This window comes from Medicago sativa, chromosome 6 (assembly GCF_051527215.1).
Source record: "Medicago sativa cultivar Bolivia chromosome 6, Bolivia_mono, whole genome shotgun sequence".
Classification (NCBI taxonomy): domain Eukaryota; kingdom Viridiplantae; phylum Streptophyta; class Magnoliopsida; order Fabales; family Fabaceae; genus Medicago; species Medicago sativa.
The window spans coordinates 94,881,716-94,896,686 of record NC_140754.1 but is presented as its reverse complement, the minus strand read 5'-3'; the positions used below and the strand labels follow the sequence as shown (position 1 = coordinate 94,896,686).

Below are 14,971 nucleotides of genomic sequence, written 5' to 3'. Positions count from 1 at the left end.
CTTTGTAAAAGTTTTGATATTGGTACTTTTGTTAAGTCCATAGCATATTGTCTTGAATAGATGCTAGAAGTGGTGTATTGTGGATGTGAAGTGTTGTATTGGTGTCAAAGAAAGCATTAATCAAACTTGTATTCTATTGCTTACTTTGGAATTATAAATCCGCTATGGTGATATGCGGTCAAGCTAAAAATGGTCTTGTGAGATCGGAAGAATACTCTCTGCATTACCCAACCAAGGTTGACGCCACACTGGAATATGAGCACCAATCCCAATGCTCCACACTGGAATATGCAACCAATAATAAGTTATAAGAATGGACTTACCATTTACACCCTCCGGTCACTATTATAAGCAAAAAACTACATTTTAGATTCATTCATTAAATGATGCATGTAGTCTATAATAAAGACCACCGGCAAGAGTAGTTTTCATGACGTGATCATGAACTCTTATCTGCATAACTAGAGATTAAAAATGCAAATGTCTTATCAAATTCTTCAGATCTAAGTTGCCCCTGTATAGCATTGCATTGTTTATTATTCTTGTTTGGAAAATGCTACTTCTCAAGAAAAATAGCTTCAAGAATTTTTCAAGAAATAGTTGGCAAATTTTAATTGGATGATTTATTTGTCTACTTCCTATTTTTCAGCCACACCTCCTTGAATTGTGGCAAATAGTGCATTGTGATTGGCTATTCTTTATTCTTGAAGAATTCTTGATGTTATTTTTCTAGAGATATAGCATTGCTCTTCTTGTTTTCATTCTTATACTCTCAGATATAAGTTGCAAGTCCTGTATTTTCTTGTTAATTATGTTACTATTGATTTGACTCAATGATATGAATGTTATTGCCTGTCACAATTGGTGATCTTCCGATGCATCACTTTGATTTGCATTCACCACTTGATAAGGTTCTCTTTTAATTCTTATAGAAAATTATTTTAGGGTAATGGCGTTTATCGGTTCAAAAATTTGACTGGCTCATCAATTAGCTATCATATAGTTGTATTGATGAAACTCAAAACAAGGTTGCTCCATTGGATTCTACTAAAATATTCGGAGGAGAAAGAACCTGACCTGAAACTTTTTGGTCCAATGGCAAGCAGATCAGTTTGCGAATGACGCAGCTTTCTTTTATATTGGTCCTTCCTCTTACAAAGCCCAAATTAGTGATGTTTGTTGATCTTTGAATGAAGTGGCAATGCTTATAGGATTGAGGATTGGATTTGGTGACTTGGTAACATAATGAACTAGGAAATAAGCTGATACGTTCGCTTGATGCCTAACATACTGAACTAGGTAATTTGGACTTAAAATAGAGAAGCCCGCGACTCTCGTGTAGAATCACACAAAACTCCGTTAAATCTTCTGAACAAGCACTAATAAAATCAACAAACAGTTTGGCATCTGAGTTGCAATGCTAACCGCCTCTCCCAGCTTAATTTCTAGTAAGGTATAAGACCATGTAGACAAGCCTGAAATAAAGCTTCTAGTTGCACATCTTAGACACAGGTCTGCTGAAGTAGGGCTGGAAATGAGTCGAGTCGAACCGAACTCATCTGAGCTCGACTCGACTCGATAAGAATTGGTTCAGCTCGAAACTCGACTCGAGTTCGAAACGAACCTTTTTTTTAGCTCGAATTCGACTCGTTTATAGTTCACGAACAACTCGGTTCGGCTCGTTAGGTTCATTTAAATTTAAAAGCCTTTTAACATAGAGCCTCACAATTTAAAGGCCAAATAGTAACATAATTTACTACAAGTCCCAAAAAAATATTAACTGCATTTGATTGTGGTACGTTGGTCATTATAAGACCAAATACTCCACCAATGCGCTGCACTCTCTTCTTTTGCTTTTATTTATAGCCAATTTTCATTCCTCTACTTAATAAACTTTCGATGTGGGACATCAGTTATGTATATTACATTTGCAAACCTCATAGTGAAGACTAGACTATATTCAGTTCCTTTTACTTTCAGTTTATTTTTTTAATTGTTTTGCAGGAATATGATTTTTTATAACAAAGTTATTGGAATAGTAAAAAGAAAACATAATTATGATGTGAATATAAAATCATTCATCCATCGTCAAACTAATTTGGCTCATCCTATTACCAAATTTATATCAATTCTCATGCAAAATTGGTTTTAATTAAGGATGTTATGAGTAAGGAAAATAAGGATATTGGAGAAACTTAAAACTACACAAGAACTAGCACTAATAAAATCAACATAATTAAGCAACTATAATTGAGAATATTCTCAAAATACTTTTCTACTTCCAATATATATGTATATTTAAGAGGATATATATTATCGAGTCAGCTCATGAACCAAACGAGTCGAACTATATATAGTTCAAGTTCGGCTTGTTTAGTTAACGAACTTCATTTTGAACTCAAGTTCAGCTCATTTGGTTCATGAACCAAGTTCAACGAGTTAATTGTCGAATCGAGTTTCGAACTATTTTCGAGTTGGTTCGGTTCATTGCCAGCCCTATGCTGAAGTTACATTATTATAGCGAAAATATCCCGCATCAATATTAATTCACCCGGTGCTATTTTTCTCTCTGCCTGTCAACCAGCTAAGCTCGCGCTCACATAAGCTCAACAAAATGAATTCCCTCCATGTTTTGCCAGATTTATTTATTTATTTTTTCGTAAGCTCCAAACTATCATGGCAAACGAGGCACTAGCTAGCGGATGGCTCTAATTGAATAAGCAATTTGAAAATAAAATCTGTATAACCATCAACATTTTGAATCAGATGGTGAAATTCATCTGAGTAACCTGCAAAATCATGCAAACTTTGGACAGGACACAAGAGAAAGGACAGGCATCATTGTTGAAGTGTTCAGTAAAATGGATGTGCAGCAACTAATTGTATCGAACAATAAGAAAATATATTGAGCCTTAGATACATGTAATCCAAACTTGACATTATTTTGAGAAAATTGAATCATTGAATGTAAGCACACGTCGTTCTCGTATCGTTGTTGGACACCGGCACACGTCGTATACTGACGCCTGTTGAAAACTTTCTAATGCTTTTGAAGTTTTATGAGATAGGTCTGTTGTAAGGAAAATTTGAAGAAAAATCATAATGAATTGGAGCATAAACAAGTCTTGATTTCTTCATATCATACAAAATCTGACCATATTCAATCTGAATAAAGTAATTCTCTGCAAGAAAATCCCAAAAAGTACCATCTGAAAACAAAACTCCAAATTCAGGCAATTCTATTTCTTAAATTCCACTCACATTATAACATGGCTTTGAAGGTGCAAAACTTTCACAAATTTCTTAAATTTCCTTTAATTTTCTTCATGAATGCTTCCTTAATGATCTCCTAACTTGGTTCAGCAAAATAAGTTAAAGATGTACGTAACAAAATCAATTATTGTACAACCAAGGCACCAACACCTTTTGACAAATTCAAAGTTTTCCACCTAATGTTAGTAGCAAAAACTGCACTTAAAGCACAGTGCTAATTAAGTTTTGTTCATCTTTATTAAGGTTAAAATAAACAACTTTACCAAACAACGCTTATATGCGATGACACGGGTCTCTTATAACTAAACCAACGTCCTGGTTCATCTTTATTACCATTTGCACTCAATCAAATAATATCATGATGATAATGTATCATGTTAATTTCAAAAAATCTCTAGAAATATGGGATAGGATCTATGTATTCATACTGATAGTGGATACATTAAAATGTCATTTTGATAAAAAGACAAAATGTAAAATTGTTCAATTGTTGAATAAAGTAAATCAATAAAATAAGAAAGTTTCAATTAAGAAACTAAAAAAGATTGAAAAATTCAGGATTCAATTCAGATGATGTATAACGTGTTTCCCAAGTAAGAAAATGTTCTTACCTATAAAAAAAAGATAAAACTTAGGTATAATTCTTTTGGTGTGTTTTTCATATGGTTCTTAACTAAAAATACACCTTTTTTGGATATAACAAACTATGTGAAAATTATGGATTTGAGAGTTGGATCCGGTTTGCTCACTCTGACACCCTTAACATTAGTTTATAATCATTTAGTGTTTACTTTCCATGTATGATATCAAAAATATAATTAAGTAAAAGAGAATGATCATAAGAGACTGTGAGGATATGACCGTTACATGTACAAAGTTAAAACATTATGTTTTTTAAAAGAAGTTAAAATTGTACCCAAAAAAAAGAAGTTAAAATATATATATATATATATATATATATATATATATATATATATATATATATATATATATATATATATATATATATATAATGAAATAGGATCAAGGGGATCAAATAAAGTTTAGTGGTAAGAGCTTAACATTTTAATCTTGGTAAAATGGTCAAACCACCTTCCCCAATTTTTTTTTTTTTAAGGATTGGAATATAATAAAGCATTTCTCATATGGCTGGCAAGGCATGTTCCCTTCTAATTATAGTGAGCGCTCATTTTGTGGCTCTCCGGAAATTAATCCATAGAAGAAACCATTAAAAAGGTAGTTGTGAATATTCAATTTGATGCCAATTTTTTCATCCACTAACTAATTAATTGTTCTTTTTTCATTTTCAAACAATCCGTTTTTAAATTTTGTACAAAGGGATGGTAGAAAAATAAGAGATAATAACTACTACTATAGTTAGAAATATGCATCATTTTTCTTTGTCATTTATGGTTATCAATTTCATGTATTAACCTCTCATCCACTCATTCATAAAACAAGCTCAACTAATTTCTTTCTATCATGAAACCAAACCTAACCATTTTACATGCATTAACATATCATTTTAGAAATTTTTTTTGTAACATTCTTTAACATCTCATCTCATTAGATTGAAGGAGGGTTATCCCTTTTCATTACCCTTCTTTTGTTTTCTTTCTCTAATTGATCAAATACTAATTTCAACAACAAGAAAAAAATTCCTCTAAAATAAACAAGAAGAAAGAACACAACAAGAATTGCAAAGGTCAACAAATTCTACATCAAGAGATTCAATAGCCAAATTGTTTTTGACCCTTTGTTTTTTTAATATTAAAAAAAACAAAGGTGGAACATTAAATAAGGTCTAATTAACAATGGTTAGGGCTTTTAATCACCAATTCAGCATGCAGAAATCAAGGTCTTTTCATTTTAGAAAAATGTTTGAGATCCCTGGGAAACATATTCAAGGTTTATTTGATAAGGATCATGATGAAGGGAGTGATCATAGTGATCATAAAGTTTACTCAAAAAGCTTTGAATCAGCAAGATATACCAGTGATATTCCATTGGAAACTCAGCCAATAGGAGTTGCTCTCAATATTAATAATGATCATATTCAAGAAGCAGCAGCTAGAATGCCTCCTAAGCCACCAACTGGTATAATTTTTCTCCCTACATTTTAAGTTATTATGCATATATTTTATATTATATGTAAACCCATTTAAAAGTCATGAACTAAGATCATGGGATTCTCATTACAAGTTAGTATAAGATTTGTTATTGATGATAAAAAAAATAAAAAAATTGATATTCTATAATTTAGAGAACAGTTTTTAGAAAAATCACAATTTATTTTGTGGTGTTAGTCGGAATTAAAATCATTTTTTGAATATATATTATCTATTGAAAATGACTTTCGAGAGAAGCTACTCAAAATAATTTCTCATTTGAAGCTATTTTTGTTTTTATCAATTTAAAAAAAGGTAATAAGTGGATGAAAACTTTAAAGTAATTATTTATTATTTAAAAAGTGATTTTTTTCAAAAATAAAAACTATAACAAAGGATTTGATTTTTTTTTTGTCTCTACATGAAGGAAAATACATAATTAAGTTGCTGAATTTTTTTTTTAATTAATGGTTTTCATTCAGAAACTGATTTGATGAAGGAAAGATTTGCTAAGCTTCTTCTAGGAGAAGACATGTCAGGTGCAGGAAATGGTGTTTCTTCAGCACTGGCTTTGTCAAATGCCATAACAAACCTTGCTGGTATATACTTTTTTACCCTCAAATCTTTATGGTAGGAAATGAAATGGTTTTGTATATATTTTCCAAAAGTGGAAACATATTCTAAATTATGTGTCACATGACATGACATGTGGTTTGTTATAGGATTTAATTTGTAAATATTTTACACCGTCAACAAATCGTAATTGTCAAATCTTTTAAAATGTTGAACTTTAATCGTAACTTCGTAGGTTAAACATATGACAAGTGAGTCTTTTTGACGAGTGTAATTTTTTTTTTTACATTAACAATGCATCAAAATTAAACTCTTTATTAAAATCACATTAATTTTTTTTAATGAAAACAACATTGGTGATTTAAAAAATTCATGATTCCATGTAGCATCTGTTTTTGGAGAACAATCAAAGTTGGAGCCAATGTCTCAAGAAAGGAAGACTAGGTGGAGAAAAGAAATTGAATGGCTTCTTTCTGTGACTGATCATATTGTTGAATTTGCTCCATCACAACAGTTAGCTAAGGATGGATCAACCATGGAGGTAAACACTCAGCTTGAAAATTATTTAATTGATGTATATCATGGATTCGGCTTCCATACGATTAGGGATTCTCCACATTCAGACAATTGGGACAGTGTGGCCTTTCGATCATGATCGAACGGTTTAGATTTAAGCTCATTATTTTGAATTATAAAATAAAATTCAAATATGCATTTTTTTACCATCTGATCTTAATCAAACGACTATTGATATCCCAATTGCATGAATGCGGAGAATCCTTGACTGCATGGAATCCGAATATCATCAAGAATAAGATTCGTAGAGAACAACATGGTGTATCTTAATGCTTATAAAATTAATGCTATATTTTCAGCATTACAAATTTACATGCATAACTATTTCTCCCACGACTTCAAATTTCAAGATCCGTCACTAGATATTTCTGTGACACAAAATAACATATTATGACATTATGTAGATCATGACGACTCGGCAAAGAAGCGATCTGCTCATGAACATTCCGGCCTTGCGCAAGCTTGATGCGATGCTCCTTGTAAGTAACTACATTTTTGCCCTATTTGGATATGCAGCTTAACTACATTTTATCTTGATTACTATTAAAATTTGGACTAACTTTATGGCAATGTAAATATAGGACATTTTGGACAACTTTAGAGATCAAAATGAATTCTGGTATGTCTCAAAAAGTGATGAGGAAGCTGAAGGTAACACTGTCACTCAAAGAAAGAGTGACAAATGGTGGCTACCAGTTGTTAAAGTTCCTCCAACAGGATTGTCAGATGTAGCTGTGAAATGGATACAGTTCCAGAAAGACAATGTTAACCAAGTACTTAAAGCAGCCATGGCAATAAATGCTCAAGTACTATCCGAGATGGAGATACCTGACAACTACATTGAATCTCTCCCTAAGGTAATATAATTAAGGGTCGGTTTAGATTGATTTATTTGCGCTTATCTACTGATATAAGCACTTGCGAGACCATTTGAGACGGTATAGAGATAATGTTGTAATCTATATGTACCTAAGTTTTTGTTTTCTTTCATGTCTGTCAGAATGGTAGAGAAAGCCTTGGCGAGTCGATCTATAAGTGCATTACTGTCGAATACTTTGATCCGGGACAATTCCTCTCAACAATGGACATGACCACAGAACATAAAGTTCTTGACCTCAAGAATAGGATTGAAGCTTCTATTGTAATATGGAAAAGGAAGATGAATAAAGATGGAAAATCTTCATGGAGTTCGGCAATAAGCATGGAGAAGAGGGAACTCTTTGAAGAGAGAGCAGAAACAATACTGTTGATGATCAAACAAGAGTTTCCAGGACTTCCACAGTCTTCACTTGATATCAGCAAAATCCAATACAACAAGGTGATAACAACATTATATTCTTATCTGAATTATTGTCCGACTCACTTTTATCTGAATTTATCCAAACACCAATAACTTTACATTAAAATCACTTCTTACGGAAATTAACTTGACAAAATCAAATTTTGCCACCACAAAACCAAACACGGACTAATACATCGTTTAGTTGAGTATGGCTCATAGTTTACTGATAAGTGGACCGGTCACTCTCGACTACCCTTTAGACGATATTATTTTAACACAAATTATAATATGTAACTCTAAGTTTGAATAAGAGAAAATCACTGCTGTTTCGGAGACTGGCACAACTAGCCAAACTTCGTGATCCAATCTTGTTTGTTCTTTTTTTTTGTATCTATTTTCTTGTGAATCAAGGTATCTATTATAAAATTTACTGATGAAATTTGACTGCTTCCAAAATGATCACAGGATGTGGGACAAGCCATTCTAGAGAGCTATTCAAGAGTAATAGAAAGCTTGGCTTACACAGTTTTATCAAGGATTGATGATGTTTTATATGTGGATTCAATGACAAAGAATCCATCGTTGGCGGCATCCAGCCGGAGATTCTCGTTGGATTCTTTGCCAGTGGCGGAGCAAACATCTCCAAACTCTGAGGATGGGATAAAAAGGATGAGTTCTTCAGACACACCACCATCAATGACTCTCTCAGATTTCATGGGATGGACAAAAGGAGATTTGAAAAGGACTAATTCTACAGGTGACTTAGAAGACTTGAAAGACAAAGATGAAAAAGTTTTGAATAAGCTTGGAACACCGAAGAAAAATTATTACTTGGACAAGCTTGAGTATTTGAACACTATAAGAAGTCCTATCGCGCGACATTAATATCGGTAACGAAAAAAGGGAAGATTATAAAAGTTCAATGCAGATGTAAACAATCATGGATTAAGGCCTTGGTTATGCAGTAGTAGAAACTCTTGTGAACTTCTCTTAGCATAACCAACTTGTACATTATGTAAAGTCTCTTAGGTTATTGTGTAATTTCTGTACTTAAAGTAAATTCTTTTATTTCCTCAAAATAGTGGAAGGTTCATAGTACTTCTGCTAATGTTACTGTTGAAATGGTCAAAGGACTTTTGAATAGGAGTTTGATTAACACTACAATTCTTTACTTTGGTAAAAATATCTTTGAAAAGTACTTCTGCAAGGTTGATTTTTAGTTCAAAAGTTATAAGTTCAACGGTTTATGTTTTTATCTTAAGCCGCCAGTTTTTACGAGGAAAAAGGTTCTGGTAATCCGAAGTTCACTCAGGAGGTAAAGTAAGGATCGTCTAGACCGGATTAGTACATTAATTTCAATGAGTATGAACAATTCATATGTGCTAATTTGTACATCGTCATAATCATAATCATAATCATATTTCCTACTAAAATTACAAAAACAACTACTACTTTCAAAGTGCTTCAAAATACAAATATTTTATTAATCATATTTGATTCTTGAATCATGCAATATACACTAGACTTCCACATGAAAATGATAAGCAATTATGTTCTCCATTTATTCAATGTTTTCGTTTCGAGCGCTTAATGAGCAATAAGATGTCGCTTCCATGCAAGGATCTTCTATGACGCGGTGCAACCTTTGGAGTACCCTACAAAATAATAATTAAGCAATTACAGTTAAAAATCCATGACTAGAAGAGAAATCAAACTCTTTATGTAGCATGAATCAGGAGAGTGAAACATTTCAGAAGAAAACTCACATGGAAATCAAATGCAGGATTCGAAACTTTTGCTAACACTGATAAACCGTCACGAACAGGCATCACTAGCATAGTTTTAATTAAGATGGAAAGAAAAATATGTTAGAGATGCAACTAAAAAAAATGGCTATGTAGAAGAAGAAAAGATAACATTATATTTTGATAAGAACATGATATGTTACCAAAGGCTAAATTGTTATGCTTGTTAACTGTAGCAGGGGCTGGCTTCAAATTCTTGGCTTTACATGGATTCTGAGTGTACATATAAAGTGGCAAATCCTCTTGTGTAATTTTATCTTCTTTTTTTAAAGGAACTTCACTTTTAGAATCACTGCATTAGATAAAATATATATACATTTAGCATTTCATATCTAGCATAGTCTTTCTTGGTAGTGAAAAAAAAACTTAATTACCTTGTTAGTCCCTTAATTTAATTTTGAGGTTCAATTTGATCCATTAACTCTAAACAACGTCAATTTGGTATTTAAGTTAAATATGTTAGTGTAAATTAGTCATTTTCGTCCAATTCGCTAGTCAAAGTCCATGTCACATATTATGTGTAATCACACGTAATATGTCACATCAGCATAAGGTGTGCCGTTTATGGGAATTTGGATGAAAATGCCTAACTTTTACTAACATGGTTAACTTAAGGGATTAAATTGACACTTTTTAAAGTTAAGGACCAAATTGAACCTAAATATTAAATTAAATAAGTAATTAAGCCAATAAAAAATATATATGGTGAAACATTGCTCATAATCAGATTCATGAGAGCAGTGAGGAACCAAGAGGTACCTTAATTTGTCACTCCTTGATCTCTCAAGGATAGGAGCTGATCAAGAAAAACAATAAAGAAAAATTAGTAACATTACATTGCAATTGATTTGAAAAAAATAAATGTTGTATGTATCAAAATAATCAAAGGTGACATGGAATATTACGTGATGATAAATATCTGGTATGTAATCTTGGCAATTTCTCCCTCCATTGCATATTTGATAGGGAAAGCTTATCAGCATATTGTTCACATGTGAAAAGTCTCTGTCAAAAAGCATCATCTTTAGTAACAGTTGTTAATTTGCTATAACCATGTTAATATTTTTTTTGCCCCATTTGAAGCATTTATTTTATGAAAATGACATTGATATTCTTAAAGAGGAAATACTCAAGTTTGTGCTTGAAATTGTAGGGTTGTATCAACCTAATCCCCTACATTATCAAAATTCCAATATAATCATAGAAATTGTAAAATTTTGCAATTTCAAAGATCGTTTTGGAATATCGATAATATGAGAGATTACATTAATACATTTCTACAATTTTAAAGATTAATTTAGATATCTACTCTATTCTTAAATTAGTTTTATATATTTTTATGGTAAATAGTTTAGATAATTTGTTGTGGTCCTAATTTTTTCTTCACTTTTTACAAGTTAAGTATGTTACTAAAAAGTTTCTTAATTAAAGATATACTAACTAGGAAAATAAAGATAAACTATTAGCAATTATAAATAGTTGTGAAGATATTTAGCAAGTTAGTGTGAGATATTATGAAGCACCCGTGCGGACGTGGACATTGGTAATAAGTTGGGATCTAATTCCCTGCAATTAGGGGTTCCCCGCATTCACAATCAAAATATCAGTGGGTTTTTGATCAAGATCGAACAATCTATATTCAAACTCAGTATTTTAAAATATAAAATCAAAATAAAATCTTTTTTTAGATTGTCTAATCTCAATCGGACGATCGCCGATGCCACGACTATGTGAATGTGGACTCCCATGACTAAAATCCAAATTCAATAATTTGGAAAAATAAAATATTTGAAAGTAACCATATGGATTGGTTTCACCTAGTGTCAGACAGACACTGACTGATGCATATTGGACATACTTTGAATCTGAAATATGGTCCTACGTGTGGATTATAATGAGATAACATATAATTATGCACATAAGTGCATTTGTGCAAGTAATAGCACTAACTTGTGTGAGGCATTGGATTCGTATCTCAGCATCAGAAAATGCATTTGTGTGAGAAATAAGGCCTTCAAGATTAGAGGAAACATTTCCAAGATGATCAACTACAGTGACCATAGCTCTGCATATATATTCTTTTGTGTCATCCATCACACTGAAAAATGTACAAATTTCAATATGTCACGGGTCAATATGTCCAACTAACAAACAAACAAACTTTTACACTAAAGTTAGAAAGTGTACTAAAAAAGAAGTACACAAATTAAAGTGATGTGATCAACACTATTGGGCTTTGTGGTGGCCCGATATCGGAAATCTTATAACGGCTGGCTTAATGGATCTTAACGGAGGCTATGATACCTTAAAAATCATGGTTGTTTCTAACACAATTACACAAAACCGGCTTGTAAAGTGAAGATTACATCCGCTTATAAAACATGTTCAGATCATCTTTTGTCCGATGTGAGACTTTTAACATTTTTCATATTCTTCTCTTCCTTAATAATATTAAACACCTATATTATTTGTCCATAGATATGCATCTTTAGTGCCTCTTCGGTCCTATCTTAATTGTTGAATTAATGTAATAATGAAGAGAAATTTTTTATTAACCATTTAATTAATCCAAATGACTAAGATTTGATTGAGTCTAAAAAATGGAAGAGTAGGAGAAAATCCAACTCAAGTTGATTTAGATTAATTGGTTTTATATTCCAATGCCCCCAATAGTGACCTGGCTTCATTGGTGAGTGGTCCCCACTACACAAATGTACAATTTTAGACCCAAAACAAAAATTGAGAATTGAGCTTTCAAGTCCAAATCTGTCCTGCCATAGGTCATGGAGCTTTCAAGGTGTCCAAGTAAAACAATGTTTTAAAACTAGAATTGATTCGATTAGATTTTTGAGTTATGGTTCAATTGGTTCAATCGTTTTAACTAAGTTTGAACTAGATGATAAATATTTTCTTCGTCTTACATTGTGTATCTCATTTGTAATATTTGTTTGTCTCATATTATTTGTCTCTTAATATTATTGATGAAATATTAATTAATTTTTTTACTAATATACTAGTATTATTTATTATACCTCAATTTTTCTAACTCCTTCGTCTCATAATAAGTGACATATTTGAGATGCTTCCATTGAGACGGAGAAAGTAATAGATAAAATGTAAAATAAAAATAAAAAGAAGTAAAAAGAAAATCGCTTGAACCAACCGTGACTCAACCGGTTCAAACATTCAATCTGGTTCAACCAAACTGAAGAATCAAACCAACTAATGAACCGGCTGGTTCTTGGCTGAACCGCTTTAATTGACCGGTTCGTTTCAGTTTTTTAAAACATTGAAGTAAATCCCCTCACAGGCCACAAATGTAAGCAAATTGTTCATAAGAAATAGAAGAAAATTTGTTCATAAGAAATAGTAGAAGAAAAATTGACCAAGATACATAAACAAAATGAAAATCAAAGAAAATAACATGCTAGCTAAATTCAGCTAATCAACAGAAAAATTCTTGCCATATAGAAAATACTCACTCTCTCTTCTTTTCACTTTCCATGAATGTTGTTTCACAGTAATCTGCAGCATAGTGAAGCTGAGACCTCAATTCTTTTAACTCCTAAAAAAACCATAACCAAAATATTCAATTTCAATAAAAAAAAAAAAAAAAACTATAGAATATTAATACCATAATAACAGAACATAACACAGTAGATATATATATATAAACCTGAAGAGACTTAAGAAAGTGCATGTTTTCTTCCACTTCAGGTTCAGCTTCTGATTTTTCAAAGGAAAGTGACTTAAAATTCACATCCATGTTACTGCTTTGGAAGAAGAAATCAACAAAGGTTGAAGTTATGAAAACAAAACACAAACAATGCTTTTAAAAGCAACAAAGATAAGGGATTATGTCACATGTGGTGTGTTTATGTTTGTGACATGATGAAACAAACAAAATTCAATTAAGAGACAATTCAAAACATGGTGTGGAACATGACAAATAAATAATACAGTTTTTCAGTCCCGTGACATGTTGTTCTTCTTTTTGTGAATTTTTATATATAAAAAGAGCATGGTAATGACTGACTCATATAACAGGTCAGAAACTAGTACTAGCATTGTGGTTTAGAACTGTTGATTGAGATTAACATCTGAAATTCTATTGATAAAGACAAGATTGTGTTACTTTTACTCTAACTACTAATTCTTTTTATTTCAATGTATGTGGTAAAAGCAAATCATTATTTAATTACCTTTTTTTTTAAGAATAATGTTAGCAAGAAAATACAAACTTTTTAACACATATTTTTTGATTGGTTCAAATTTGCAGGGTCTCATCAAAATTTTATGTGACTCATAAAATTTGATGAGACTCGTGTAAATGTTAACTGATCCATGATAGTGTGTTAAAAAAATTGGATTAAAGAGTGTGTTGCTAATATTTCTTTTTGTTAATGACACTTAAATAAGGTAGAGTTGATCCTTGTTAGTTAGGAATGAATTTGAATTTGGAAGATCTTATTTATAATTTATTGACGCTTATTTTATAAGACTTACATTTGTGTGTGCACTTTTTTTTCTTCTTAACCCTTTAATTATCCGGGAAATGAGACCTTGATAATTTAGAGGTTGTTGGTTGGGGAGTAAAGTTAGATTGATAATTATTTTAGCAAGGATTCAAACTCGAATATTTTTTTTGTTGGGATTCAAATTTGGGTTTTTTTTTTTCTTGAAGGATTAATCTTTAACCTTAACTAAAGTTTATTATCCATTTGAGTCCAACTACTTGGTTGTATTTGTATATTTGTAGACATAGTTATAAAAATTTATAAATAAATACTGAATAAACTTGTTGAAATACTATATTAATATATGTTTAATTAAGTTCTTCCGAAAAAAATGTTTAATCAAGTTACTTAACAAAACATGTAGGTGCACATGCAAAGGTTTCATTTCATGTGATTCACAATCACACTTGTAAAGGATGCCTCATATTGAAGAAATGAAAATGTGACTCAAGTGTCACACCTAAGCGAATGATAATTTTTAATGGGATAGTATAATAATGCATATTCGAAAAAGAAGAAGGTATGATAATGACTCAAAAATATTTACTAAAATGACAAAAAGATTTGGGTGTTGAGGAAAAAAAAGGAAAGGGAAAATTAGAATCATACTTGTTTCTCACTAAATTGACCAGTGCTCGCAAAATTAGCAAAGCATGCATGTGCAATGCTTGAAATTGCTATTCTTAAAAGGCTTAAATATGGTATTGGTCCCTGCAAAATAGGCCAGTTTTGGTTTTAGTCCATGCAATTTTTTTTTATAGTTTTTGGTCCCTGCAAAAATAGGTCAGTTTTGGTTTTAGTCCCTGCAAATTTTTTTTATAGTTTTTGATCCCTGCA

The 14,971-nt window shown here is 31.5% G+C and overlaps 2 protein-coding genes across 2 annotated transcripts; one reads left to right on the top strand and one right to left on the bottom strand.

Moving 5' to 3' along the window:
* Positions 1-4,773: 4,773 nt before the first annotated feature.
* On the top strand, positions 4,774-8,995 carry LOC146918433 (rop guanine nucleotide exchange factor 9-like). The gene is made up of 7 exons (XM_085720083.1): positions 4,774-5,370; positions 5,864-5,980; positions 6,341-6,495; positions 6,935-7,009; positions 7,112-7,387; positions 7,531-7,848; positions 8,278-8,995. The coding sequence occupies exons 1-7, from the start codon at positions 5,088-5,090 to the stop codon at positions 8,695-8,697; spliced, it is 1,644 nt and encodes a 547-aa protein (XP_085576209.1). The 5' UTR covers positions 4,774-5,087; the 3' UTR covers positions 8,698-8,995.
* Positions 8,996-9,128: 133 nt separating this feature from the next.
* On the bottom strand, positions 9,129-13,706 carry LOC146918432 (putative protein ABIL3). Its single transcript, XM_085720082.1, has 8 exons — positions 13,294-13,706; positions 13,100-13,182; positions 11,568-11,715; positions 10,523-10,622; positions 10,377-10,413; positions 9,761-9,909; positions 9,579-9,643; positions 9,129-9,467 (listed from the first exon to the last, which is right to left on the bottom strand). The coding sequence occupies exons 1-8, from the start codon at positions 13,381-13,383 to the stop codon at positions 9,378-9,380; spliced, it is 762 nt and encodes a 253-aa protein (XP_085576208.1). The 5' UTR covers positions 13,384-13,706; the 3' UTR covers positions 9,129-9,377.
* Between the last annotated feature and the right edge of the window lie 1,265 nt (positions 13,707-14,971).

Coding starts and splice junctions, on each gene's coding strand:
- LOC146918432 (XM_085720082.1), bottom strand. CDS start 13,383: ATGGATGTGAATTTTAAGTCACTTTCCTTTGAAAAATCAGAAGCTGAA. Junction 13,183..13,293: donor ACTTTCTTAAGTCTCTTCAG/GTTTATATATAT, acceptor TGGTTTTTTTAG/GAGTTAAAAGAATTGAGGTC. Junction 10,623..11,567: donor GAATCCAATGCCTCACACAA/GTTAGTGCTATT, acceptor GCTTTTTGACAG/AGACTTTTCACATGTGAACA.
- LOC146918433 (XM_085720083.1), top strand. CDS start 5,088: ATGGTTAGGGCTTTTAATCACCAATTCAGCATGCAGAAATCAAGGTCT. Junction 5,981..6,340: donor TGCCATAACAAACCTTGCTG/GTATATACTTTT, acceptor GATTCCATGTAG/CATCTGTTTTTGGAGAACAA. Junction 6,496..6,934: donor AGGATGGATCAACCATGGAG/GTAAACACTCAG, acceptor GACATTATGTAG/ATCATGACGACTCGGCAAAG.